We start from the raw sequence: 26,699 nt of genomic DNA on the forward strand, positions 1-26,699 counted from the left end.
TGATCCCAGCTGAGGCAGTTTTATGATCTCAGAAAGCTAGATATGAAAGTACAGTAGGGAAGGGGATTCAAGTTTCCTGTATCTCAGATGGGGATTTCATCACTAGCTAATTTTCTGTCTTTGGGAAGTTCCCTTTGCTGCTGTGCACTGTCTAACATTCTCACTTTACTTCTCTATATTGTATAGAATTATAGCGTAATCTAATATTCCTTTTTTTTTATGGTGTGTGGAATTACAACAGTTCTGGTAAAAACCCATGGAAAGTTAAGGGAAGTAAAGGCGAGCTATTAAAATACTTTTGGAGTGGCTATTTAGTATTTCACACTGGTCTTGGAAAATTTTATCTAAGGGTTGGGCAGTTCTCTCACACTTGGTTCCTTCTAAAGATTAAATCAGGCACACAGGCAAGCTCTGCATGTTATAAGCAAAGTTTCCTGATGAATGAATCCATAAGCATTGTATAAACACCGTCTGTAACACTCACTTACAGATATCTAAGATAAGGGTATGGTTTGGTTCGGTTTGTTTGCAGAGGCTGCATTACCCCAAAACAGAGAAGAAAGCAAACAGATAAATGCTGTTTGGATGCAATCATAAGTGTTTATTGAGACCAAAAAGTGTACATTTTAAACAAAGGAAAAATACAAGATGGACCTCAGCATTTTAAGAAAGGGCCAACTTAATAATCTGAATCAAACTGATTTATTTTCAGCACATTGTTCTTCTGGTTTGGATCAAGTTTCAAATGGACTGGACAAATCACAGTGTGAGGTGACATCTGTGGATGTTTCCTATTAGACAAATAGATATCAAAGTAAAAAAACACCGGAGAAAAAAATGCATGGTGCCAAACAACTAAAAAAATACATGGACCATTTTCCAGTGTCCTATTACACTAGTAACCACTAGTACCACTGGTGGTTTTGTGCGCTAACAGTGAGAAACAGACTTTGCATAATCAGTAATTTGGTTTCTAAGAATGTAAAAGACACATTTTGAGAAAACTGACATCAAAAGCAAACAGAGTGCAAGAACGCCAAGCAGAAGAGCAGTTCCCATGGGTGCTGAGCAGCACCCACAGGTCACCACTGCTTCAGAGATCCATGATCCTCAGCTCAGCTGTACATCCAGGTCTTGCCATCCGTTCCCCTGCTGTTTCTCCTGCTGCCCACACCTTCTGCCATGCTTAACATGGCCCACAGCCCCCATAGCGCTGGCTCCAGAGCTGGCTGGAGGAGGAGGAGGAGGACAAGGAGGCCCCGTAGACAAGGGAGCCCTGCAGGCCCCTGGGGCGGCCCAGCCCCAGTGGAGACGAGGTGCCCACGAAGCTCTCCTGAGGGCAGGAGCTGAGGATGGGGCCTGGGAAGGTGATGACCACGGGTGGTGGGTAGACCACGGCACGGGAGTCCCCGCAGGAGGTGACGCAGGGCTGGCTCCAGGCGTTGGCGATGGGCGGCGGGCAGGCCATCTCGCAGGGTGGGGAGCAGCGGGAGCTGAGCTGCTGGCCGGAGAAGGACATCCTTCGGGCAGGGAGGTGAACCTGCAATACACCAGGGAGCCTGAGTCAACCCGCTGCTCACCAGCCGCCGCGCAGACCGCCCTGCTCTGCCTCGCCGCAGCAGGGAGGGCTCAGGACGTGCCACACGGAGTTGCTCTGCTGCGGCTCGGGTGCTTTTTCTCCCTCTTCTCTTCCCCCTTCCTTGCCTTCCTCCCTCCCAGACAGTTCCTCTGCGCTCTCCCGGGCTCTGTGCACGTGAAGCGCTGCTCAAGCTGGCCACCCCTAAAGTGACCTGTGACAAACAAGCTGGAGATCACCTGTCACTGTATTTTCCAGCAAAAGCCACTACCTCTACCAAAGCATGTGAACGGAGTGCATTTTCAAGGAAAAAGAGGTATAAGCAAGAGCAGCAGGGTATTTCTGAAAGATTCAGTTAAACCTACTCAAGCGTGATGCTCTAAGTCAGCAAGATTAAGCGGGGTCAAACTTACTCAAGAGAGCAAAGAGGAGAAGCAAAGAGCAGCTGTCTGAGGCTGGCTGTGCTGTGAGCCCTTTTTATAGCGTTTCTTGCGCTGCCCGCTGGTCTATGACACCTCGTGAATAAGAAGTTAATTAGCTCCCAAACAACACAGATTACACATCACTCCTCAACTCCTCATTCATGCAAAAAGTTTCCTCGCTGTTAGCAAGAATTACTCAGCCCAGGTCTTCCTCAGTGTCTCCCAGGTTCTTCCTTCTTAGAGATCACTCAGCTGACTTCCCCCAGGTTTGCAGTATATCTATTACTTTTTTCTTAAGGATACTGAAGCTTCTGTTTCAGAAGTTGTTTTCATACTCTATGTTCATTTTAACTCTGGATATATTGTTACCTTCTTGGTAAATAAATAATAAAAAATTTAAAAATGTCATAAATAAATCTTGGACCACTATTAAATTTTCCATGGGAATATCAAGGAACACACAAGACTTTTAATCCCTTTCCTGTCTTGGTGCAGGTCAGTGTTGAGACACTGAATCACTGAGGACACTGCAAACACCCAAGCGAGGTGCGGCATTGTGACCATCTCCTGCAAGAATTAGGAGTTTCGCATTCAGCTCCCTCTGCTTTCAGCCCCCTCTGCTTCCAGCCCTGGCCCCTGGGGTCTCATCTTGCAGTAGGGTCTCTCCTTGGGAAGAAAAGAAAAGAAAAGACACAGGGCTGGACCCCAACCTCGGGTGTCCCATAACACAGGATAAAGCATCCCACTCCCCTGTGTGGCTTTAAAGAATTGTCTTGCTCTATTCTATTCACATCCAATTAAAAAAAACCAAACCCCTCACTGTTTTAATAGTTATTGAAGGATTCTCCTTGCATCAGACAGAGGGTCATAATATCACCGCAGCCAGAAGGATGTGCTAGCCTCCATAAATAGGGGCCATGGTGCAAAGGCTTCAGAGCGGTACGGGAGGGAATGTGTAGTTGTGGTTTTCTGTTCAGAGGCAAAAGAAAACACAGAAGATCTGCAAGATTTCACAATACAAATCACCTCTATGCTTTAGTGTGCTGTATCAGACCTGCAGTGTGTAGCTGGGACAAGGACTAAGGCAGATGGAGTAAATCCCCCATCTTTATTCCAAGTATAAGCCCTACATTGCTTCAGCTCAATACCAGCAGGGATTTATAGAAGAAAATCAGCCCACAGCTCATTGCACTACTTACGATACTGAGGATCGATTGAAAAATACTGGCTATGTGGAACAATTGCGTAAATAAGGTAGTTTCCCAACATTTTTGTCACATCGGTAAAATCAGCAAGATGCTGCAGGAAGTGAAACTGCTTCCAAAAGTTTAAGGAAGAAACAAGAGGGTGTTGGAAGAAACTGATAATTGTCCAAAGATGAATAAAACAATCACAGAAGCCTGGGGAGTGACGTGCACTGTTTTGTAACAAAAATAATCCTGAAACACAAAGGATGTCTCAACCCCCCAGGCAATCCAGGAGATGGTATATAAGGGCTCCTGGCTCAGAAGACCTCAGATCACAGTTCCTCGCTTCTCCTCTTTGTTGGTCTGAGTAAGTCTAATCCCTTCATTATCTTTTTTATCTTTAGGTACAGCGGGTTTCTGTTATTTTCAACCAACTCCTGCACAGGCAGTCTGACCCGCAATGGTGTCAGTACCCAGCTTTGCATGAAGACCTTTTTCCTGGATATTCTCGCTGGCAAACAGGGCAGCTGCAGGTCTGTCCAAGCCGCCCTGCAACTGCTACAAGAGATCAGAGGGGAGCCCCAAGATGGGGCTCAGTTGAGGTGCTTTTACTCTTGAGCTCAGGGTGAACTGACCGGTGCATCCGGGCACAGCTTCTCAGCTTCTCAACTGGCCCGAGAGAACGTAGAGGAGCTGTCTGGGAGGGAGGAAGGCAAGGAAGGGGGAAGAGAAGAGGGAGAAAAAGCACCCGAGCCGCAGCAGAGCAACTCCGTGTGGCACGTCCTGAGCCCTCCCTGCTGCGGCGAGGCAGAGCAGGGCGGTCTGCGCGGCGGCTGGTGAGCAGCGGGTTGACTCAGGCTCCCTGGTGTATTGCAGGTTCACCTCCCTGCCCGAAGGATGTCCTTCTCCGGCCAGCAGCTCAGCTCCCGCTGCTCCCCACCCTGCGAGATGGCCTGCCCGCCGCCCATCGCCAACGCCTGGAGCCAGCCCTGCGTCACCTCCTGCGGGGACTCCCGTGCCGTGGTCTACCCACCACCCGTGGTCATCACCTTCCCAGGCCCCATCCTCAGCTCCTGCCCTCAGGAGAGCTTCGTGGGCACCTCGTCTCCACTGGGGCTGGGCCGCCCCAGGGGCCTGCAGGGCTCCCTTGTCTACGGGGCCTCCTTGTCCTCCTCCTCCTCCTCCAGCCAGCTCTGGAGCCAGCGCTATGGGGGCTGTGGGCCATGTTAAGCATGGCAGAAGGTGTGGGCGGCAGGAGAAACAGCAGGGGAACGGATGGCAAGACCTGGATGTGCAGCTGAGCTGTGGAGCTCTCCAAAGCCTTGGTTAGGCTTCCAGCTAATCCACTGGGACCTATAGGTGCTGCTCAGCACCCATGGGAACCGCTGTTCTGCTTGTCCTTCTTATGCTATTTTGCTTGTGATGTGTTGCTGCAAACCTCCACTGGTTTCTCAAAATGTGTGTTTTCCATTCTGACAGCATGGGTGAGAAATTGGGTCATTTTGTTCTTTAGCCTCTCTGTTAACACATGTACTGGTTTTCTGTTTTTATGTTCAACCTAGAAGATGTAACAAAATTTGTATCAGGGAAGTTGCTTTGCTCTCCCATGTGTTAGGATTTTGTGCTCAACAAAGCCTTCCTGCATGCTGCAAAGAAGAACTTGGTTGGCAAAATTAGATTTGCCGTGGGGAAGAAAGAACACCATGTGTGAAACATTCATTCTTCGTTGACGAATTGTTTGTAATCGGGTCTGAGAAACTGGAAATATTCCTTCAATTTTTTGTTTGTTATTAGTGTAAATGCCATTTCTTGTTCCTAATAAAAATCAAGCTGCAGCCTAATATTAGCATATTTTTTTTGTTTTATTCCAGCCTTTCTTTACACCTCTCTCCCTTACATCTCTTTATTAGCTGATGATTATAAAACAGAGCCAGGATACATCCTGTGCAATGCATAACTCCTCCTTCCCAGCAACTGGAACCAGAATCAGCATCTTACACAGTTAATACCACCATAAAAATGCTTTTGCACTGGGAAGTATGTGTGCTTCAGGATTCACTCAAAGAATACGTATGCCGAGTGTTGTTATTAGGGTTACTATATGTTAATATTTAGCATAGATATATTTTTATATTCAGATAAATATATCCATTTTACTTTTATCCTTACTTTATGTCTGTGTTGTCACTGTGCTTGAGGATCTGCCTGAACCTTGCACAGTGTTTTGAAGAAAATAACAAAATCATGTCTTTGGGACACATGGGAATATAGCCTAGAAGTACTTTAATAGCAGACTGCAGTAAGATGGCATCCTGTGCCCGATTAGGTTGTTAGGGTTGTATTCTTCTTATATCAGACAAAAGATTCTGTTGTTACATGGTTATATCATCATAATTATACAAGCAGCTCTGATATTTGAGGAAGATTTTTAAAAAAACAAAGCCTCCAAGAAAGGAACTGCTGGAAACTGGATAATCTCTCTGTTCCCAAGGAGGCTGAGGACAGTTGGGTGTCATCTCAGAAGAAAACAACCACTGCCCCAAAAAGACACTTGCATCTTGACAGCAGTGCTATCTGAGGAGGTCCTAGGTATGCATCAGTAATTCTGATCTGGAAATGGCATCACAATTTTCAGAGCAAGTTGAGGATATGCCAACGCTTCAGCTCAGAGACAGGAATTCACTTCATCTAGAGGTGCATGAGATAACTCTGATTTACTCAGCTTGAGTCACGCTCTCAGCTAAGCCACAAGAGCGCAGTGCTGAGTCTTGCATTATCCCTATGAATATTTATTTCATGGTCCCAGCTATGTTTTGTGGCCATTCTAGCATCAGAGTTTAATGTGTCCACGTCAACAGCAGTCATGCTTTTGGGCTTGAAATATAGTCATACCGAGGCATAAATGTTATTTTTTAAGAACTTAGAAATAGTGTTCTTCAAACAGAAAGTGTTACTCAACCCCTCCTTGTTGGCAGTTACTCCTTTTTCATTGCATTCTCCTTCTCTCAGATGGCTCACTCACTTGTGTGCTGTTATTTGACTCCTCCTAGGGTGTAGTAGACATGCCATTACAACCTGGGTGTGCTGTGTTACCAGATGAGACAAATTCCACCCACACTGTATGAGATGCACTGTTGGATAGATGACTCCAAAGCCGTCCACCATGGACTTGGAAGAATTGCACAGAAACACCGGGGCATCCTGAGCAGAGTTTGGATTTCAATTACAAACTGAAACAAAGGATTGTCCTTTTGCTCGTCTTGAATTTTGAATTCATTTGCTCGTCATGAATTTCTGAATTCATTTGAAGCCTGTCATGCATGTTCATCCAAGCTAGCCAGGAAGAGTTTTTAGTCGTGCCTGTAAGGAAAGGATCCAAAATCAATTAATGGAAGGTTTTGCAGACGCATTTGAATGCCTTTTTTTGATGGTGTTACTATAAAATTATGTGCTTGATATAGATAAAAACATTTTACGCTAATTTAGTAAATGGGTTTGGTGATTGTTTGTGTACAATGGATCCATATGTGCCACAGCAGTACTGTGATTTGTCATATGAGGAATCTGTGCAAAGGTAGTCCATATGTCATGCTAACTTGGCTTTTCATAGAGCTATTTGTCTCTGAATATTTTTCTATACCATATTTGCACTGGCAAAAATGGTAAAGCACATGAAACTTCTATTATATGGGAAAAAACATTAAGATGGCATCCAGATGCCACTTTGTGGGTCCATAAAATTATAAAAACAAAACATGTGGCTCTTACCCTGAGCATCATGAGTCAAAAGAAGCAGTTTGGGGTGTAGCAGTATTGATACTAGTATGTAGCTCCCTTTGTCCTATCAGGAGGGCAGGGTGGTTAGAAGAGGGATGCATCTCCAAGAATTATGTGATTCATCTGTAAGTATCTATAGGTATATGTCAACACTGTCATCACCTGCTTCCAGACAAAGTGAAACCAGGTGTGGTTCGGGCAGGAGGAGCAGAGCGGGTGGGTTGTTTCCCCACAACATTTTCTTCCCTTTGTTTCTGTTCCCGTTTCTCATTTATGTGAATCCTCTACCATAAACTATCAGTAGCTTTAAAGGATGTCTCTGCTGGCATTACTGGGAAACAACACTGAGGGAAATCCCAAGGCCGCCCCAGAAAATAGGCTTCTTCAACCTTCTTGCATGGGTCACCTGTACAGTATTACACTGCAGTATTGGTAACAGTTACCAAATGCCGATGGACAAGCTGGAATAAAATCAACATTTTAAAACAGAAGTCTCAAGGTTACTCAAAACCAAGCATTCAATCTTAAACTGTGTACAAGGGGCTGGGTTTTAGAGGGGAAGAACTCATATATTTGAGATTAAAAATTCATTTGTAAATTATGTCAGCTTGGATACACAAAATGGATAGACACTACTGGAAATAGTTTTATCAGTAAATAACTGAAGAACTAAGACAGGGTACTGGATCTGAAGAAGAAATATGCTGAAGTAAGCAGCCAATCTTCTGCATCAGCTGAAACTGCACTTTATGATTCCAGCCCAAGGTTTCCTTAGGGTGATGCATGGCTTCACTCCCTAACTTGTTTCATCCCAAACCATGAATCGTTCATCACTCAGGAGCCCTGAGGTCTTCAGCAATGATCCCATGGAGTCCCTGGCAATGAAAGGTAGATACTGAACTTCTCATTGTCTAAGGCTCCTGTCCCCCATGCCAGGGCTGGATAACAGCAGCTTCTGCTTAAAGGTTACGCCACTTGTCCTTTTAAATCTTGAAGTGGGACCTGTGCTATGTGTTTGTTTTTTGGCCAGGAGGATGGGAACAAATGCTTCCCATTTCCAAACCTATAACTCAGTAGGAAGGTGTCTATGGAGTCTAATGTGCCTCGTATCAGAGTCATAGGAATTAATGTGCATGGATATGATGGGATAAATTGCACAATGACCCCTTACTGGAGCATGACTTGGAAAAGTGGGGTAGTATCTCAGGTGTGACGGCATATTGTATTTATGGATAAACTCTGGGCAATCTTTGCTGTATGAGGCAATCAGAGAAATAGGAAAAAGCAATAAAAGAAAAACATTACTCTGCCAGAGTAATAACAAGAACGCAATAGTAATCACCATCGCTGAGCAAAATAATTGCATTATCTGGGGCAGTTACAGGTGGAGTGAATTTTTGTTTGATAACGCATTAGGACATCATACATGAAGAATGTTTCATATCCTCCTGATTGCCTAAGAAAAGGCATAAAAGTGCTCGCAGTTCTCGGCTCCTCTAACCATTTCTCCTGACTTGCTCTTTGCTGTGAGGGGGTAAGTCTGAGCCTGATGCTCTTGCTATTAATATGGTGCTGTAAAAATGCAGGATTTTAACTGAAACAAAACTGCAATTCTTAGAAATGTGTGAAATCTTTCTTTCGGAAAGAGCTGTTTCCTACTTATTCAGTGGCAGGCTGTAAAAAGGCAGGAAAAGAGTTTTCAGAGCAGTTGAAAGTTTGGGATATGCAAACTTATTTATAGCGAGATTTAGTGAAGTCCTATGTCCTCCAGCCTGGCCATCCTGCCTTTATGACTCTGCGTTACTTTACGTGCATTGACATGTAATGGTGACTACTAAGAAAAGCTAAGTCAGTCTCAGGCTGAACTAGGAAGCCACCATTAGCAATAACATTTTCTCCTGTTCTTTGCAATTATTTCTGAATTCATTTGAAGCCTGTCATGCATTACATTATGTGCTTGTTATCGTCAGGACTTTATTCCTCTTCTTTATTCACAGCCTTTATTTTTAGTTTAGGGTTTTTAGTAAGGCAGGACAAAGATCAAGAGGAGCTGCAAATTGCTTTTATAAGTGATCAAGCGATCTTATGATTAAAGAAAAGGACTCCACAAAATTACGCACAGTTCCTAGTTCTGCCAGTCATCTGTCACCTCAGTCATCTTTAGCAGGCCAGCTGGGACCACATTCACAGGAGTCTGAGTTGTACTGGAAACCTCCCTGATGCTGCATCCCCACCCAAACGTGGGGTATTCTGTCAAGCAAACTCTCCTTACAAGCTCTTCAGGGATATTGTTGCTGCTCATTTTATCTTTGAACAGAACATGCAGGGGAGCCCTGGTGCCAGCTGTAGCATCTGAAAGACTGGGGAATAACAGTCATTAACAACCAGGCTTGCCTGAATTTTAACTCTGTCTCTCCTGTTACCTCACCAAATGGCTCCGGGCAATGCATTCACTTCTCAGCCTCGGTTACCTCTTCCTTAAAGCTGGAGTAACAATGACTTGCCTCATACAGTTGTAATGATTACAGGTGGTGTAGAAGCAGCACAAGATGTTACTATATAAGCACTAGCCAGCGTTTCTGTTCTTTTCTGCAGTTATTTATAAAAGAAATGATCAAGTGTCACAGGAAGTCAAAAGGAATGGTGGAAAGGAGAAATGGTAAAGGACAGAGGGATAGCTTGAGTTCAAATACTCAATTTCTTTGATTTTTAATGATGTGTTGATGTATCAAATTGGTTCCATGATTAGGAACCAAAAGAAATGGAGACTGTTCTGAGGGAGAGGAGGAGGACATGAGAAGATGAGAAAAGGGACATGACTGCTGAGTCAAAACTGAAATCTTCATCCTCCTTGCTGTCTCTTATTCTTTCTCTTCCAAGCACAATCTCCATTATATTGACATCTGAGCTTTCAGCCTTGTGTTGCCTCGCTGTTGTGTGTTTCAGATTTATCTCCATTCCCAGAAGATGTCTTCCTACAGACAGATGGTCAGCTCCCAGTGCTTTGCACCCTGTGAAGTGACCTGCCCACAGCCAATCGCAAACGCCTGGAGCCAGCCCTGTGTCACGTCCTGTGGTGATTCGAGAGCTGTGATCTACCCACCACCTGTGGTCATGACATTCCCAGGACCTGTTCTCAGCTCCTGCCCTCAGGAGAGCATAGTGGGCAGCTCAGCACCATCCAGCACTGGGAGCTTGGCTGGATCCATGAGCTCTCTGGGTCCCAGTGGCTCCTATGGCTCTAGGAGCTTATACAATTATGGGAGGTCATATTCTTCCTATGGATCCAGTGGTTATGGTTTTGGTAGCTGCAGACCATGTTAAATGTGCAACGAATAAGGAGCAACCACCCAACTGAGGAAGATGTGCCTCAGCAAATCCCGCTACTGGCATTGTTTTCCTGGAGCATGAACTGTGCACCTCTGAAAATCACACTTAGATGTAATTCTCAAGCTAATAACTTAATTTAGTTTTCTGACTATTCTTTCCAGGGCTTCCTGATAATAATGGTCTTGAATTAGTTATATCAATGATCTTTGGCTGATTAAAAGTGGGACGAGATTGCATAAGTCTTCCCATGCCATGAAAAAGAAAGAATAATGTATGTGGAATGCATAGCCCTGGAGCAATTCTTTGCTTCCAGCCTTTAATGAGACCCTGGCAATATTTTCCCTGTGTTTTTAATTTTCGGTAGGATCTTTTTACATCTTACTTTCTCATTAAATTACTGTGCATCAGAATTCTGAGCTTTCTTGTCTTTTTTTGTCCACCATTTTTTGTTTATACACCCTCCTGGGTGAGCATCAATCTTTGCAGTGAAGGATGACAATGTTAGCTTGCTTTCAACATCTGAAGTTGGAAGGTGACCAGGTCCTTTAGGCAAGAGCCAGCATAATGACTGCCTTCTGCACAAAAGTAATTTCATGCTGGATAAACATGTTTTGTAACCCTTACAACTGAGTTTGAAATCTCCTCCAGGACAGGTGTGGTTACAGTGTGTTTTTACTACATGCTAGCAAAGAAAGTTAAACACACAAGTAACTTTGAAGCTCTTCCCTGTGTCTCACTATTTGCCCGAGGCACCAATTTAATTACATCCCCCCCATACATTGGTTTTATGACATTTTCCATTGTTTAAAAATAACATGTAACTATCTGTAGGTAGAACTTTAAATAGCCAACAGGAATTTTTAACTGAATGGCAAATCTTTGCTGAAATTCTGTGAGTTCTTTGAACTTTCCTATTAAATACCTCTAAATTCTTGGCCATCCCAGTTACAATAAATAAAAGAATAATTCTTAAGTCTCCCCTGCAGAGCAACACATATTATTCAGGCCAAATAATATTTTCCATCTCAGGAACTTTACACCTACATTTCAGGCTACTCACAGATGACTGTGGATACTTGGCATGTTCAGCACTTGTCTTTGTTCAATAGCAACATAATCCCAGGCTGCTCAGTATGTCCCGTAGAGCTGTTTTTCTAGCAATGCAATTTGCATACAATTAGTACAGCTATTAAGAGGCATTCACCCATCCTGTGCTTGCAATGCCAACCAGGACTCTGATGGACCAGACATCAGACACTGCTCAGGGCTTCTGCTCTTCCCTGTGTGAATCGTCTGTTCCTAGGAATACCAGCAACGCACTGAGAAACTTCGCAATACTTGAGCAGGCTATTTCCAGGCAAAACTCAGTCTCATGCTACAGAAATTTGTTTGGACAGGATCAAGCATGTGGTAATAACTTCAAAGGGTTTGGAGGTGTGACTTCACTTGTAAAAGTAGCTGAAGTGAGATGAGGCTACAATGAGATAGCCAGGCAACACCTCTTTCTTGTCAGGATGTGTCTGAAGACTTCATCTTGTTTTCATGCTTTCTCTGTCTCCCATGCACTGCACAATCATTCTTGGAGTCACTAGGACGCTGTCAAAAAACAGTCCTTATTTGTGCAGGTATGCAGAGCACTAAAGCAACCAGATCAAGTATTTTCGAGACACATCACTATGGTGTTGATCACTACAGAAGTCGTCTGTTCAAGACTTTTTTTTTTCATCCCGCAGAGAACAGTAGAATTACATTGATCCTCTTCTCAGCTGTCTTGCTGCACCTCTGCCCTGGACTTGCGATAGCTGCCAGTTTCTCATGCTGCGGTGAAAGGGTGCAGTCACACATCCTTCAGTGTGGATGTTGTCAGCATAGCTGGATGAAGCTGCTTGGCCTACGTGCTTGCTATACTACAGGAAAGGCAAACGTGGGAGCCAGAAGTTGGAGCCTGGACTATAAACAGATCACTGCAGTATGTATTGATTGATGGACTCTACTGACTTTGAATGGTGCTTGAAGACATAGAACCCCACAACACCATTATTTGGTAAAGTGACCTGCAGAGACTGTCCCTTGGAGAGCAAGAACTGCAAAATTTGCATTGCTGATTCTCATCTGCCAGCCTGAATTTGCATGTTATGACCATAGACCAAAGCAAACACCGAAGGACAGCTCGTTAACTGCCTTCTATTGTTCTGTACTGCTCCTGACCATCAGCAATCTGCCACTTCCCAAATGCACAGCAGGCTGAACTTGGATTACGCTTTCATGTCGGTGTAATCACAGATGAACACAGCAGAAGAGAACTAATTTCACTGGCAGACCCAATGCATCTCATGTCACAGCACAAGCAGATAAGAGGTGGGAGGAACACTGCCTGCTCTTTATCGTAATAATCTGGAGGCAGTGCTGAGATTCTGATGGTTTCTTGGCCACTGCAGCACAGGGGTCACATAGAATCGTAGAATGGTTGGGGTTGGAAGGGACCTTTAAAAGCCTTTTAATCCACCTTCCTTGCAATGACCAGGGACATCCTCAACTAGATCAGGTCTAACTGCGAGGTCTTCTGCAGTTCTTGGTCAGCCATGGGAAGTCCAGGCTGTCAACAGTTAACAACAGCAACTCAGACTCCTGTTCCTTCTATCAGTGAAATAAGTAATTATCAAGAACAGGAAGCAACAATAAATGAAATCACACTGTCTCACCTTGAACTATAGAGGTCACTACACTCTCCTCTCTCTTGTCTAAATGTGCTCTGAGCATGTGTTTATATACTAGTACAAGGTAACACTATTGGTAAATGAGATGCAATCAGAAGTTGATTCATAAAGATGTTGTAAACACAGCCTGAAGTATATACACCCTAAATGACAGTTCAAGTCAGATATCTGTGGGAGTTAAGCCCTTCATGTTTGATTTAAATAGGTGGATTCACTAAATATTTAGTCATTTAGCCTAATGGTTTTTTATGTGGTTCAAATTCACACCACTCGTAAACAGCCTGCAGGCACAATGGCTTAACATAACAGAACCAGAAATATGCACTGCTAAATGCCAGCTTCCTTCCAGGGTTTGATTCAGGAGGAATTAGCAAAGTGACTGCTTGCAGTCTACCTTTCATCAGTTTTGAAATTGGAGGATCTGAACTTGAATGTTTCAGATGTTTAAACTAAAATGCTCTAGCAGAGAAACCTGAAGAAAGGAATCTTTTTTTTAGCTCATTCTCCCCTTTTACTTAGAAAAAAAAAATATAATAAGCCATGTCTTGAATCCTTAGGTCACTGTTTTTTGGAAGTGTTCAAGGTCAGGTTGAATGGGACTTTGAGCAACCTGATCTAGTGAAAGCTGTCCCTGCCCATGACAGGAAGGTTGGGACTAGACCATCTTTAAAAGCAAACCTGAAGCTAACCAGTGGAATAGAAAACTGGAAACAGAGACCCCATGTCAATAGTTACATGGAGATATTGGAGAGGCAAATTCAGTTCTAGGCTTTGCCAAGCGATCCCTGTGTCACCTGGGGAAAATATTTACTAATGTTTTTATCGGTATGGAAAACAGGGCCTTTAATCTCTGTATAAAAGACGCTTATCTGCAAAAAAGGGAAAAGAGCAACGATGCTCATGCTTATCTTGTCTATTTACTCTGAAAGCACTTGAGGGCAGGGATTGGCTTTATTCTTTGTTTGCACAGCACTGAACTCATTTGCCTCATTTGCAGCTTCATTACAATTTGAATTGGCTGTATTACCAGAAGCTTAGAAGCACTGAGCCTCTGCTGCTCCTGATACTGTACTACAGTTATTTCTTAGAGGGAACAGGGATTATTCCTCCTTCTTGCTGGGGCGGAAAGGCTGGTGACTGCAGGGAGGAGTAAGAGCAATGTGTTAGCTGCTTGGGATGTCTGGAGTTAAAGTACTGCTGAGCAATGTCAATGCTGTAGATGGAGAGTTGTACCTGTGAATTTATAGGTGCAGATTTACATTTGGAAAGTACTCTGCTGGGCACCACCTTGGTGGCATTTGTGGTCATGCTGATCTCAGTATGGAAACCCACAATTCTCTCTTTGGATGCTCGTGGAAAAGCTGCACTGAAATCATGTATAAATAACAGGAGTGAAGATACTATGTTGTTTTAAACTTTTCATATCTTCAAAGGATAGAAAGCTGCTACTGAGGCCATGTAAATTCAGTCTGTGCTAAAGTGTTCTCTAGTACTACTGCTTAGTTAGCAGCTTGGTCCTGCCCATGGGAAGGTATCACCCAGGGCAGGCTGTGGATGAAGGGAGGAAGGGAAACCAGAAGACTGCTGTGTGATGCAACAAAATTTTAATGAGCAAGAAATGCCTATGTTTGCAAAGCGAGCTATCACAGAATATGAAAAATCTGTTTCCAGACAATTCTAGAGAATGTTCAACAAATGTCCCAGTCAGATATATTGCTGTCCTCAGCTGGCTTTCTTCTGTTTGTTGTGCGACTACTGATGAGGATGCTTGTCATTATGAGTGATGTCCATATGGAATAGGCTGCCCCATGATGGTCAAAATAAATGCAAATGCTGGAACAGGCAACAATAGCAAACAACAAACTAGAAACTGCAGGACAAAAAAAACGTAGAAAGATCAGAAATGCTAAGTGGCAGTAGCTCCATTGCAGGGCTGCGGGAACGCTGAACCCCCATCCTCATTGCTCTGCATTTGGGCCTTCACGTGCGGCTCTTCGGAGAGCTCTCTGCTGCCTTTAGCAGGGCCCACAGCTGCTGCGGAGGAACCGGCTGTACCGGCGTGAGGAGTACGGGCTGCAGTACCCACTGCCAAGCGTGGAGACGGCTGGATTCCCATATCCATACTGGGCTCCATATCCCAGAGGGCCCCCGTAACCGTAGAGGCTCCCGGCGCCATAGAGACCCCCCAGCCCCAGGGAGCCCCCAAAGGCGGGTGCTCCGGAGGAGCCCACCACGGCTTGCTGGGGGAAGGAGCTGAGGATGGGGCCGGGGAAGGTGACGACGACGGGGGGCGGCTGGATCAGGGCCGTCGAGTCGGGGCACTGCCGGACACACGGCTCGTTACAGCTGTTAGCCATGGGCTGGGGGCAGGCGATGCCGCTGGTGGTGGGGCACAGGTCGTAGCAAGACATTTCTTTGCAGGGATGAAGGTGATCCTGAAACACAGAGCACAGAGCTGTATAAAAACAAAGCACAAGATCTACTGGAACAACAGGTCAAGGTTTGGCTCTGGGTTGTTGCAGAACAGGCAAAATGATCACTAGATGCATAAGAAAAGCTGGTGACACTACTGAAAAACTTTCCTGTCAATCAGCATTGCTCTGATCTTCCCCATCCAGCAATCCCTGCACTTGTCACATCTGCCAAGCCTTCTGAAATGGCTGCTTCTTTTTCCTTTAATTAGCATTCCTTCCCAGAGGAACAGAGTGTTGGCGGTACATTTTTTACTAAAACACCAGCACTCCTCCCGGATGAATGCGGGTTGAAAGCCAGGAGCAACACCAGAGCTGACCTCCTCACTGCACTGAACGGGACAGAAACAGATTTTGTCTTCGGAGAGATGGGATGGAGTCAAGAACCCAGCACTGCTTTAACCACACATTTCTTCCTCCTTTCCTGGTCCCTGTTTCTTTCAAGATATTTGGGGTAATATGCTTTCAGTTACTCCCTTTTTTTTTTTTTTAACATTCTCTTAATCTCTGTAATCCCTCTGGTAAAACCCCAAAAGCATTTGAGCTTGAGGATAGATTCATATACTTGATGTAATAAGTAAATATACCCTAGAAAATATTTTTATCCAAGTATTTCTTGGCATGGCAGTGTACTTTCATATGGAGTGTGGAGCATGTTGGTAAAATATAAGGAGCCTATTTCCTTCATCAGATAAAAATACACTTTGCAAACTACCGGTTCAGCTAAATATCAGGTTGCAAAAGCTTGTGGCTTAGCACTTTTTCCAGTAAAAAAGAGAAAATATTGTTTTGTTCATAAAGTAGCTTTGAAATGCAGACAATCAAATCCTTGAACTCAATGTATCTGAACAGCTCATCTGGATCTGGATTTACTAATGGACATACGACAAACACACTGGATCAGGCCACTGGTCTACTTCCCTTATTATTGTCTTTGGTGAAAATAACAAGGGTTTAAAATAAGCAGCATTTAGTTTTTACCTACCCTTAAAAACTAAATACCAGCTAGGATTATTCTGCAATAAAATTCCCATGTAGATAATGCTCTTTCTTCAGCTGGGTCATTAAACAGCCTAGGATATGGCCATGTCTCTGACTTAGTCATTAACTGAAATGGTACAGGAGAATTCAGCATTTTAAAGCTTATGCCATCCTACATTTTCAATCTGCTAACAGTACAAGAATAACCAAATATGAATTACAGTGAAACAAATGCCTCAAACCCTGGTCTTGACTCCTAAAGCCTACCAGTAACACAACTTACCATCATAGTAAAAAAAAAAAAGGAGAGAAAAAGAAAGAGAATAAAGAAATAGTCCTAAAAACTCTAACGTAATAGTAGTGAACAGTATTCTAAGCAGAATGCAAAGGCATTCTGGTGTTTAGAAAGAAATGAAATGGCGTCAGACTTACCTGATGTAGAGGAGAGTACGTAGGAGAGGGAGATGGGATATGTCTCCGTACCTGCTCCTTTTATACAGTGCTTTAGATTGCCTGGGGGGTCTGAGGCACACCGTATGCATGAAGTCATAATCACCAACCAGCCCAAATTTGAAGCACATATAACGTCCCAAAGTGATGAAACTGTTTTTGCTTGCTGTTTGCAAAATCACCCTAAATCTCTGAAGAGCATGATATGCACATTCCAACTCCCAGTTCTCTTTCATCTTGAAGCCTAATTGACCAGCTTCATTGCTGGTATCATTCCACCCTGCTCACTGGCACTGCAGAAGGAATTAAACTGGTTCTATTTATTTAACACTTCCTTCATTAACTTCCCGTAATGATTTTAATCAGAGCTATAACCTGCTGTCATGTACATGTTTGCATTTAAATGCTTTAGATCTAGGCTGCAATCTAATCTACTCGCGCATTTTGCAATGAAATGTTCAGTGAGATGGAAGACACCTTCTGATCCTTTTCCCACCCACAGCCACAAAACATGAGAGAGGTCCTGTACCTATTGTAAACATGGGCATTGTCTAATGGTTTTTGATTTAGAACTTCTGAATTTTCCTCACTGCTTGGTAAGACCAGCAGAAAACATAGCATTTTAGTACCTGAATCTGTGTTTAAACCACAGGTTAACATTTTCTCTGAAGGGCTATCAGTATTTTTTTCCTAATTTTTCACCTGGAATCTGCAAAGGCACACACTCTCACAGGTTCAGCAATGTAGCATAACTGCAAATGCAAATGGATTAATAGTTACTAGCTGCTCTGTATTGGCATTGCACAGCTCCAAAGGAGGACATAACATAAGGCAGTGGTGAAGCAGGGGCAAATTTCTCAGTTTCTTTGTGAAATCATATGTTTCTGTCCACTACTGCATCCATTCGGTCTGTATCTTCTCTTTCTTTTTGTTCCTATCATTGAGCGTAGTTTGCTCTTAGATTTACTCCTTCACCTTACAAAGGAATTGAACCAAAGTTTCACTGAAGGATGCCGCAGAAACACTTTTCGAGTGCTTCTTTCCCAGCCTTACTGGATAAGTGGCAGGAAAAGCAATGGAATTAGCCAAGGAATAGTTATTGCAATATTTTTTTTTTCCTCTTCTTTTTTTTCCTGACTAGCAGGATATTACCTGCAGAGTGCATATTGTTGCAGAGCACAGATTTGACTGCCAAGATTTCAAGTGACTTGTCACTTGAAATTACTCAGGCTTCCCCAATACTTAGTGGGGAGGGACAAGAATTTCTGCAAGACAGTTCATCCCATCTCAGATGCTTACTTTACCAGAATTGGTATCACCCTCAAAACATAACAATTTTGCTTTCATTGACTGTGGAGGCAGACAGCAAGCTCAGCTGAAACACCCAGCTTTTAAACAGGGAAGGTTTGATGGGCCGTGTCCCACCCATATTCCCATATTCTGAAATTCTGTGTAATAAACAGTGCCTGGTCCAGGCTCAGAAATCTTCATTTGCCCATGAATCAGTTGTTTGTCAAATAAAAAACACTGCAACATTTCTACCGGAAGTTATACTTAAATTATGAAGTTCTTTTTCTAGACTTTGAGATGGCCCAAGGGGATCACAAGAGCAATAATAGTCACAAAGGTTGTTCAAACATTTTTCATGTGTGTTCGCAAGCACTTCCCAAACCCTCCTTAGTAGTTTACGCATGAAGTGGTGCGTCATTATTGTAACATAAGTGTGTGGTTGAATTCAAACAGCCCAGCATTTTGAAATATATTTATTAAATTGTACTGGTCAAGAGCACTCTTCCTGTTCTCTTTACCGGCTCATTATTTCTAACCTTAGGATTTCAGTTGATTTTCTTTTATAATTTAGGTTTTCATTTATTTGTTTAAGTTTGTGTACAAGCCCCTTCAGCCCTGATGTTAACTCACATCCCCTTCAGTGTCTGTAGCACCAAGATCTGCAACTTCTGCTTCCATCCTCATGTTTTGAAAGCTTTTCCTAGGACTTTCCTAGTTTAACTGTGAGTGGTCTACCTTTCTTCTGTGTTTTAAACACATGATCAGCTTCCTAAAAAAGATATATTTAACAAGTTGCCTGTAATCTGGCTAAGAAACTGTTTACCTTTGTTGTGACCAAGGAATTTACCTCTAAAGTGTGAATAAACCATACAGCTGGGTAGTCTGGGAGACAAGGCATGGGTCTGGATGATTTTAAAAAGTTCTTTGCAATGTATCTTTTGATTTTTTCCCCTGAAAAGTGCAGGATAGTCTTGTACAAATCTTAATTCCAGCTTCATATAAGTGTTGCTGATTTCACAAGAAAGGCACCAAGTTTTGTATCAATTATACTTCACCTAGTATGGGTAAGGACGGAGGGAAAGAAAACCTGCGTATGAAAGCAGATAGCAATTATGATTAACATTTGAGCCACCATCATTATGTCAACCAATAAAAGAAGAAGCCAGCATAATTCCTCCTGTCATTCTAATGTATTTAATGGAATGTTACCAGGAATGAATCTTGCCAATTAAGGGCTAAGATGAAAGAAATATTTGTTTTGTAATTTGCATTTCATGCAGCGTGAGAATTTGAATGAACAAATAAACATAAATATTGAGCAAAACTGTTTCATCATTTTGAGGTGAACCATGTGTGATAAATGTGGGCTGGTGTTAATGGGAGTCTCAGGTTCTTCAGGCAGTTTGAGGAAATGTATAAAAAGTCCCTCCTGAAAACTGCCTTGTATTTACTTCTCTTGCCGCCTTCTTCCCAGAACGAGTTATTTTCTAGATATAAAACTGTTTTTTTCTGTAAATTTAAATTAGTCATCTTTTGTCATGTATGAGGAGGCAATGTTATATACTGGTTTTATGGGTTAAACTGGTATTTTCTACAACGGCTTGTACAGGAGCTGACAGCTGTCCCCTAGTTCAAATCTCGAGGTTATAATCTGCCAAACAGGTACAAAAACCCCAGACTGTAATCCTACAAACTGCTCTTTATTCCTGCGCCACAAAGGCCTCATTCACAGCCACGTTTAACAGAGGACATGTCCTCTTCATAGTTAGTTACTTGGTCTTTCAGTTACTGTTCCAAATTAGTTTGTGTGGAAGAATCATAGAATCACAGAAGAGTTTGGGTTGGAAGGGACCTTCAAAGGCCATCTAGTCCAACATCCTGCAGTGACCAGGGACATCAGCAACTGGAGCAGGTTGTTCAGAGCCCTGTCCAACCTGACCTTTAACATATCCAGGGATGGGGCATCTCCGACCTCTATGGGCAACCTGGGCCAGTGTTTCATCACTCTCATTGTCAAAAATTGCTTCCTTCACAGAATCACAGAATCACAGAATCACTAGGTTGGAAAGGACCTTTAAGATCATCAAGTCCAACCATTAATCCAGAACCACCATGTCCCCTAAACCATGTCCTGAAGAATATGTTCCTTATATCCTTACATCTGCCCTCTTTTTAGTTAAAACAATTACCCCTTGTCCTATTGCTACAGGCCCTGCTAAAAAGCCTGTCCGCATCTTTCTTATCAGCCCCTCTCAGCCCTGGCAGCTGCAGTAAGGTCTTCCTGGAGCCTTCTCTGCTCCAGGCTGAGCCCCCCCAGCTCTCCCAGCCTGTCCTCCCAGCAGAGCTCTTCCAGCCCTCGGAGCATTGCTGGGGCCTCCTCTGGTCCCGCTCCAACAGGTCCATGTCTCTCCTATGCTGAGGGCTCCAGAGCTGGACACAGTACTGCAGGTGGGGTCTCACCAGAACAGAGTAGAGTGGCAGAATCACCTCCTTCAACCTTCTGGCCACGCTTCTTTGGATGCAGGCTACAGTTGGTCTTCTGGGCTGCCAGCACACATTGCCGGCTCATGTCCAGCTTTTCATCCACCAGTGCCCCCAAGTCCTTCTCAGCAGGGCTGCTCTCCATCCCTTCACCCCCCAGCCTGTATTGATATTGGGGGTTGCCCTGACCTAGGTGTGGGACCCTGCACCTGGCCTTGTTGAATCTCACGAGGTTCACACAGGCCCATCCCTCGAGCTTGTCTAGGTCCCTCTGGATGGAATCCCATTCCTCAGGTGTGTCAACCACACCACTCAGCTTGATGTCATCTGCAAACTTGCTGAGGGCGCAGTCAATCCCACTGTCTGTGTCATTGATGAAGACATTAAACAGTACTGGTCCCAGTACGAACCCCTGAGGGACACTGCTCATCACTGATCTCCATCTGGACATTGAGCTGTTGACACTACCCTCTGGATGCGACCATCCAACCAATTCCTCATCCACCCAACAGTCTACCCATCAAGTCCATATCCAATTTAGAGAGAAGGATGTTGTGAGGGTCCATGTCAAAGGCCTTACAGAAGTCCAGGTAGATGACATCCGTAGCTCTTCCCTTGTCCACCAATGTAGTCACTCCATCAAAAGCCTTCAAAAGCCAAAACTTGAAAAGGGGTGTAAGAAAAGCTTCCTTACTCACACCAAAAGGAGCCTCCAGGGTGTTAGTAATCAGGTGAGACTTTGTACAGTTCCTTCAATAGTGCATAGCGTTGTGATTTTTACACTAAACTTCAGACGACATGGAACTGACTTATCAGAGACAAGATATAGGATAAGAGCAACCATTTGCCTGAGGAAGCCTGTGACTTTCTATATTCTCATGTTGCCACCAAGCAATCACTTAAAAATCATTTTTCTTACAGGGCTTATACAAATATGAGGAATTACATCCACAGCAGCAAGTAGATTTCGGTGGGGTAGCTACAATTAAGTGGGATGGATTTGGAACTAAATTAGTGTTGCAAAGGATCCAGACTGCTGTGCCTTTACCAATTCCATGGGATCTAAGCTTTTCTTCCTGTTGCAGGGGATTTTGTGCTGTGTTACGCTTACACTTAGTCATGTTTCCAGTTGGCCAATTCATGCCCAACGCCAGCACCAACAGCTGCAAGGAGCTGACTGCCCTGACCCGAGGGCAGTGGCTCAGCCACCATCCATTGTCATCAATTGTCATTGCCAGCCCAGATGACTACTTCCTTCCTTCAGGACAGCGTAGTGGGATGCCTGCTAGCACCCATACTTAAGGGTTCCTTTTTTTACAGGAGCTTTTGTTATGGTAGTCTTTACCACAACAGATTTTCTGGTGCTGGCAGCACATAGAACATCCCTTCTGGCTGTTATTTTGATGCTGGATACCATGTGGAAGCTGTGGGTCTTGCTGGAAGAACTATTCAATTTACCAGAGACAACTAAATGACTACAAATAAGAGATTTATAGCTGCCTTTTTAGGTAATGAGTGCTGAGAAGCGTGCTGTATGCACTGTCCAGTTACAGAGGGTAGATCTGGGCATGCACAGCAGCTCTTGCCTTTCTTTCTCCATATTCTGCCTTCAGTCTCTGTTTGGATGTTCTCTGAACACTGTTAATTATGCTTAGCCATACTTCTTACTGTAGGAAAATATGTAGCCTAAGATCTTTTGGCAGCTGAATCACATAAAGAAAACTATCTTGCAAGATAAGCATCTGCTTGAATCAGGAGATGGTTATGTGCTTTGCTGATAACCTAAAAAGATGTGCGATGTATAGTGCAGTATTTTTGTTCTGTTTTAGGCTGCTTATGTAATATTTATACAAATTCTATTTATATTTGATATATATATATAACTTCAACATAGGCAAAGACATTCTAAACCCAGGAACTCAGTCAGCTATACTGTGAAATTATGTACATGGTCCTTACTGCGGTTTTGAAGAAGTGTCATCTGCACACAGCCAGAATCTGGGAGAGCGAGACAATGTAATAGCATGGATCTGGGCTGGTCTGTGCTAGAGAAACACAAAATCTGAAATTCATTTAATATCAGCCACCAGTCTTCCATTAAGAGCTGTGGTGGTGAAATTATTTATACGGCATTGGATTAGAAGTCTGCAGTAGAATAAGCAAAAGCTTAACTTTCAGAGTGTGAATAGTCACTTGTGGTTCAGAGAAATATCTCACGAATTCCTGAATGGGGAGTCTAATAAAGTAATGTGTAGAGAAGGCTGCTGTTCATCTATGGCCAGCATGTTGGGACCATGTTGTTGCAATTCAGTGGTGAAACAGGCCTAGCAAGGGCTCCTCACGGAGACTTTCACTATGTGGGCAGGGCTTGCACAATATTATTGCAGCCTTATGTACAACAGGCAACTTTATGGAGAAAAGTTGGCAAATTCAGAATGGATGAGAACACAAAACCACGACACACTTATTTTGAATGATGCAACAGAATTTTAATGAGAATGAAAAGAACAAAAATATATTGCAATATCAAGAATGTATATCCAAGGTGTCAGAGTCAAATGCATTTTCAAAGACGCTGTTAAATGTCTCACTGCATTCAGTCACAAGTATGATAAAGTAGAAGATAACAAGGAATTGAACCCATGAAGATATCAGGAAAGAATTCAAGGGAAAAAAGGGAGAGGTGAGGAGCATACGGAAGGCACTGCACTGAACAGGATTTGCGAGTACTTTTCACAAAACTGTCGCTCATCTGCTCACCGGTGAAGCTGCATTTTGTTTTTCACTTCTACATTATTCAGTGGATTTTCCTGTTGTGTTTAGTAGGGCCCGCAGCTGCCACGGCCATACCTGTTGTACCAGTAGGAGTAAGGGCTGCAATAGTTAGAACCGTAGGGTCTACCATAGCCATACAGACCCCCGTAACCAAGAGAGCCCCCATAGCCGTACAGACCCCGATAGCCCAGGGAGGAGCCATAGCCCCCATAGCCATAGAGACCCCCATAGCCCAGGGAGGAGCCATAGCCCCCATAGCCCCCGAGGACGGGTGCTCCAGAGGATCCCACAACTGAATCCTGGGGGAAGGAGCTGAGGATGGGGCCGGGGAAGGTGACGACGACTGGGGGCGGCTGGATCACAGTTGTGGAGTCGGGGCACTGACGGACGCACGGCTCGTTGCAGCTGTCAGCGAGGGGCTGAGGGCGGTAGACGCTGCAGGCAGAGGTGTAGGACAGGTCGTAGCAAGACATCTTGCAAGGATGGAGGTGAGCTGCAACACACACTTGTCGAGTCAAGGAAAGGCACAATTCAATGGGAGAAATGAAAGTTGGACATGTGGACTAGAATAACGGCTTTATTTTTCAGGTCTTGATTGTCCTTCCTTCTCTTCAGTATCTTTCATGAGACAACTCTCCCTCTTGTAAATCAGCATTGCCCACATTGAACACTGAGCAATCATCTCTTCTGTGGTCTCATTCCTAATTTCTTGTACTCGGTTCCCTTTAAGAAGTAGTTCTTTGTTCTACCCCACTGTCAAACACTGCAAAAATATTATCCAGCATTTTATTTTGCAAATTACTTCCACTATACTTTGCAGCTGCTCTTAGAGTGTCTGTGTCTAAAAAGTCATTTCATGTTTTGTTTTCTACTAGCAAAAACAAAGTAGTGTAACCCAACAACCAGCAAACCTCATGTGGTAAATAAATTAGTGGGTAGCTGGAAGAACAACTCTCATATATTGACTTGTAGCATGCTTTCAGAAGCAATAGCTAAAATCATGCTGCCAGTATGTTGACCGTGATATAAACGGATTAAATAAGGCATTCCCTGTACTGAAGTGCAAAGTAGCTTGAGAGCCACCGGGTGAGTGAAAAGATTATTTGTCTGACTTCCCAAATGGGAAATTGGTTCACTCAGTTAACTAGGGCTAGGTTTCTACTGCAGATAGGTATGCTGGGATCTGAGCTCTTCAGAAAGATTGTCACTGTAGGACCTGATCCAATCTAAAAGAAAACCCATGGAAGGACTAGGAATCAGTACCGCCTGTGAACAATTTTTTTCCCCACTACAACCAAGAAAATATTAGATTAGAAGAGACTTCTGGAGGTCATCTAGTCCAACTTCCTGCTCAAAGCAAGGACAGTGTAAAGGGTAGGTTAGGATTCCCTAGTTTCATCTCTGTTTTCCAATATTTCTTTAGACAATACCTCTATATTCTTTCTGGTTAAGCTTGTCCCCTCAACCAATACGTATATCTACATAGACACATATCAAAAACTTATATGCAAAATCCTTAAAAAATTCCTAGTGACTGAACAGGTCAACTGCTGATGTTTTAGAAGCTGCTTTGATAGCTCAAATTTGTTTCAGACAGGAAACAATAATTTTTGAAAAAACCTAGTTTTACCATTTTAAACCCAAATACATGGATGTCCAACACCAAATAAGAAAAATATATTCATGGTGAAATAATCCAGCATTATTAAGAATCGTAGAATATTTATGGATGAATCCAACCTTAATTAAAACTGACAGAAAAGAGATATTTGAATTTTAAAAAAGAGATCACATAGAATAACACTTACCTTTTTCACAGAGGTGAGTAAAGCAAGCAAGGTGGAATGAAGAGCCCTGAGTTGTGAGAGCTTTTATACAGTTCCCTAGATCATGGGGATCACTTAAGGTGCAATTTGTGCATGTGCATAATTGGGGCAAACCCAAAACTAATATGACACGTAGGTCCTCAAAGTTTTGCTGACTATTTGTTTATTTGTTGGTTCGAAGTCTCGTGAAATATGATAGGTGCATTTCATCACAGAAACCTCTTTCATCTCAAATGGTTACATGTCATATTCATTCCTGTTATCATTCCATTCACATCCTTGGTGTTACAACAAGAATTATACTAACGCTTTTCCTTAGCTTCTCCATTATTAGTGGCAAAAGCCAGCCGCGCACTGCGTGGCTGTGGTCACCTGATGTGCACAGATTTTCCTGTTAAATCAAGGCTGTGAGATACCTGGAGATAAAATGGAGCTCATTAGAGTAACTTTGGGGTTGTCCTTTTTATCTTTATCATTTGGACTCTCAGCTATTTAACGTGAGACCAACATTGCACCCAAAGGAAGCCATAGCAAACATCCTGTGGTCTTCTTCTATTGTTTGGCTTTTGCCCCTGAACACAGTGCTGGCCTCATCTAATGAACGAGGGACTTGGGGAAATACCTCTTGCTTTCTCTGTCGTGCATTCAGCTGTGGATTACTCTCCCTGTCCTTTTCTCAAACACTGGCAAGTCCTTTGGACCATTTCTCTACAGCTATGGAAGATGACCAATGAGATTTCGAGCAGAGGACAGAGACAGAACACCCTTTTAAACTACACAGATTTTTCTAGCAGGTCTCTCTTACTGTATTTTGACCTAGGTTGGAGTCTAGAGGCAAACTAATACTTACTCTTTCTGTTCTCAAGATTGCAAGGCACTTCCTTTGTGAAGCATTTGTCACCCAGATTTTCCAGTTTTCTGTCTCCTGACACAAAGTCTTCAGGGATCCATTTTCATGTCCGTCTTCAGATCAGGCAATATTGAAGACTACTGAGAAATGAAATTAAATGAAACGTGACTAGTGGCAACTTGCTAAAGCTATCTGGAGATATGCCATGGTGGAGACAGAGAAATTGTTTACACAGGGAAAGGCTGATCATTGATAGAATTGTAACATCTCCAGAAAATAATTAAAACTTCTGTTTCTGTGGTCTGATGTGCAACTGAAAGTGATAAAGACACGCTAATTATACAGCTTATGAAATGCTGTATTTTATTTAAAAGTTTATATTTCATTCTATATGTCTACATTGAAAAAAACTGAAGTTGCACAAATCCCCAGTATTCAGCCATGAACTGGTTATACCAAGGATGCAAATACCTTGACTTACATATTTTAATGTGATGCCATTCCATAATTGCTAGGCACCTAAATCCAGGTACATGCCTTTAACCTAATTGTAAGAATGCATTCTC

General features: G+C 43.3%; 4 protein-coding genes across 4 annotated transcripts; 2 read left to right on the forward strand and 2 right to left on the reverse strand.

The window, feature by feature from the left end:
* Positions 1-1,186: 1,186 nt before the first annotated feature.
* Positions 1,187-1,713, reverse strand: LOC309414158 (uncharacterized protein; the record flags this gene model as incomplete). The annotated part of the gene is made up of 1 exon (XM_082011444.1): positions 1,187-1,713. The coding sequence occupies exon 1, from the start codon at positions 1,517-1,519 to the stop codon at positions 1,187-1,189; it is 333 nt and encodes a 110-aa protein (XP_081867570.1). The 5' UTR covers positions 1,520-1,713.
* Positions 1,714-3,983: 2,270 nt separating this feature from the next.
* LOC309414350 (uncharacterized protein) lies at positions 3,984-4,415 on the forward strand (the record flags this gene model as incomplete). Its single annotated transcript, XM_082011659.1, has 1 exon — positions 3,984-4,415. The coding sequence occupies exon 1, from the start codon at positions 4,083-4,085 to the stop codon at positions 4,413-4,415; it is 333 nt and encodes a 110-aa protein (XP_081867785.1). The 5' UTR covers positions 3,984-4,082.
* Positions 4,416-9,929: 5,514 nt separating this feature from the next.
* LOC309414347 (feather keratin B-4-like) lies at positions 9,930-10,286 on the forward strand (the record flags this gene model as incomplete). Its single annotated transcript, XM_082011656.1, has 1 exon — positions 9,930-10,286. One exon carries the CDS (start codon positions 9,930-9,932, stop codon positions 10,284-10,286), a length of 357 nt encoding a protein of 118 aa, XP_081867782.1.
* A 4,738-nt stretch (positions 10,287-15,024) lies between these two features.
* LOC309414255 (uncharacterized protein) lies at positions 15,025-23,930 on the reverse strand (the record flags this gene model as incomplete). Its single annotated transcript, XM_082011552.1, has 3 exons — positions 15,025-15,444; positions 17,614-17,620; positions 23,512-23,930. The coding sequence occupies 3 exons, from the start codon at positions 23,928-23,930 to the stop codon at positions 15,025-15,027; spliced, it is 846 nt and encodes a 281-aa protein (XP_081867678.1).
* Positions 23,931-26,699: the final 2,769 nt, after the last annotated feature.

Source organism: Phaethon aethereus (assembly GCF_964289735.1).
Source record: "Phaethon aethereus genome assembly, chromosome: 28".
NCBI classification, from domain to species: Eukaryota; Metazoa; Chordata; class Aves; order Phaethontiformes; family Phaethontidae; genus Phaethon; species Phaethon aethereus.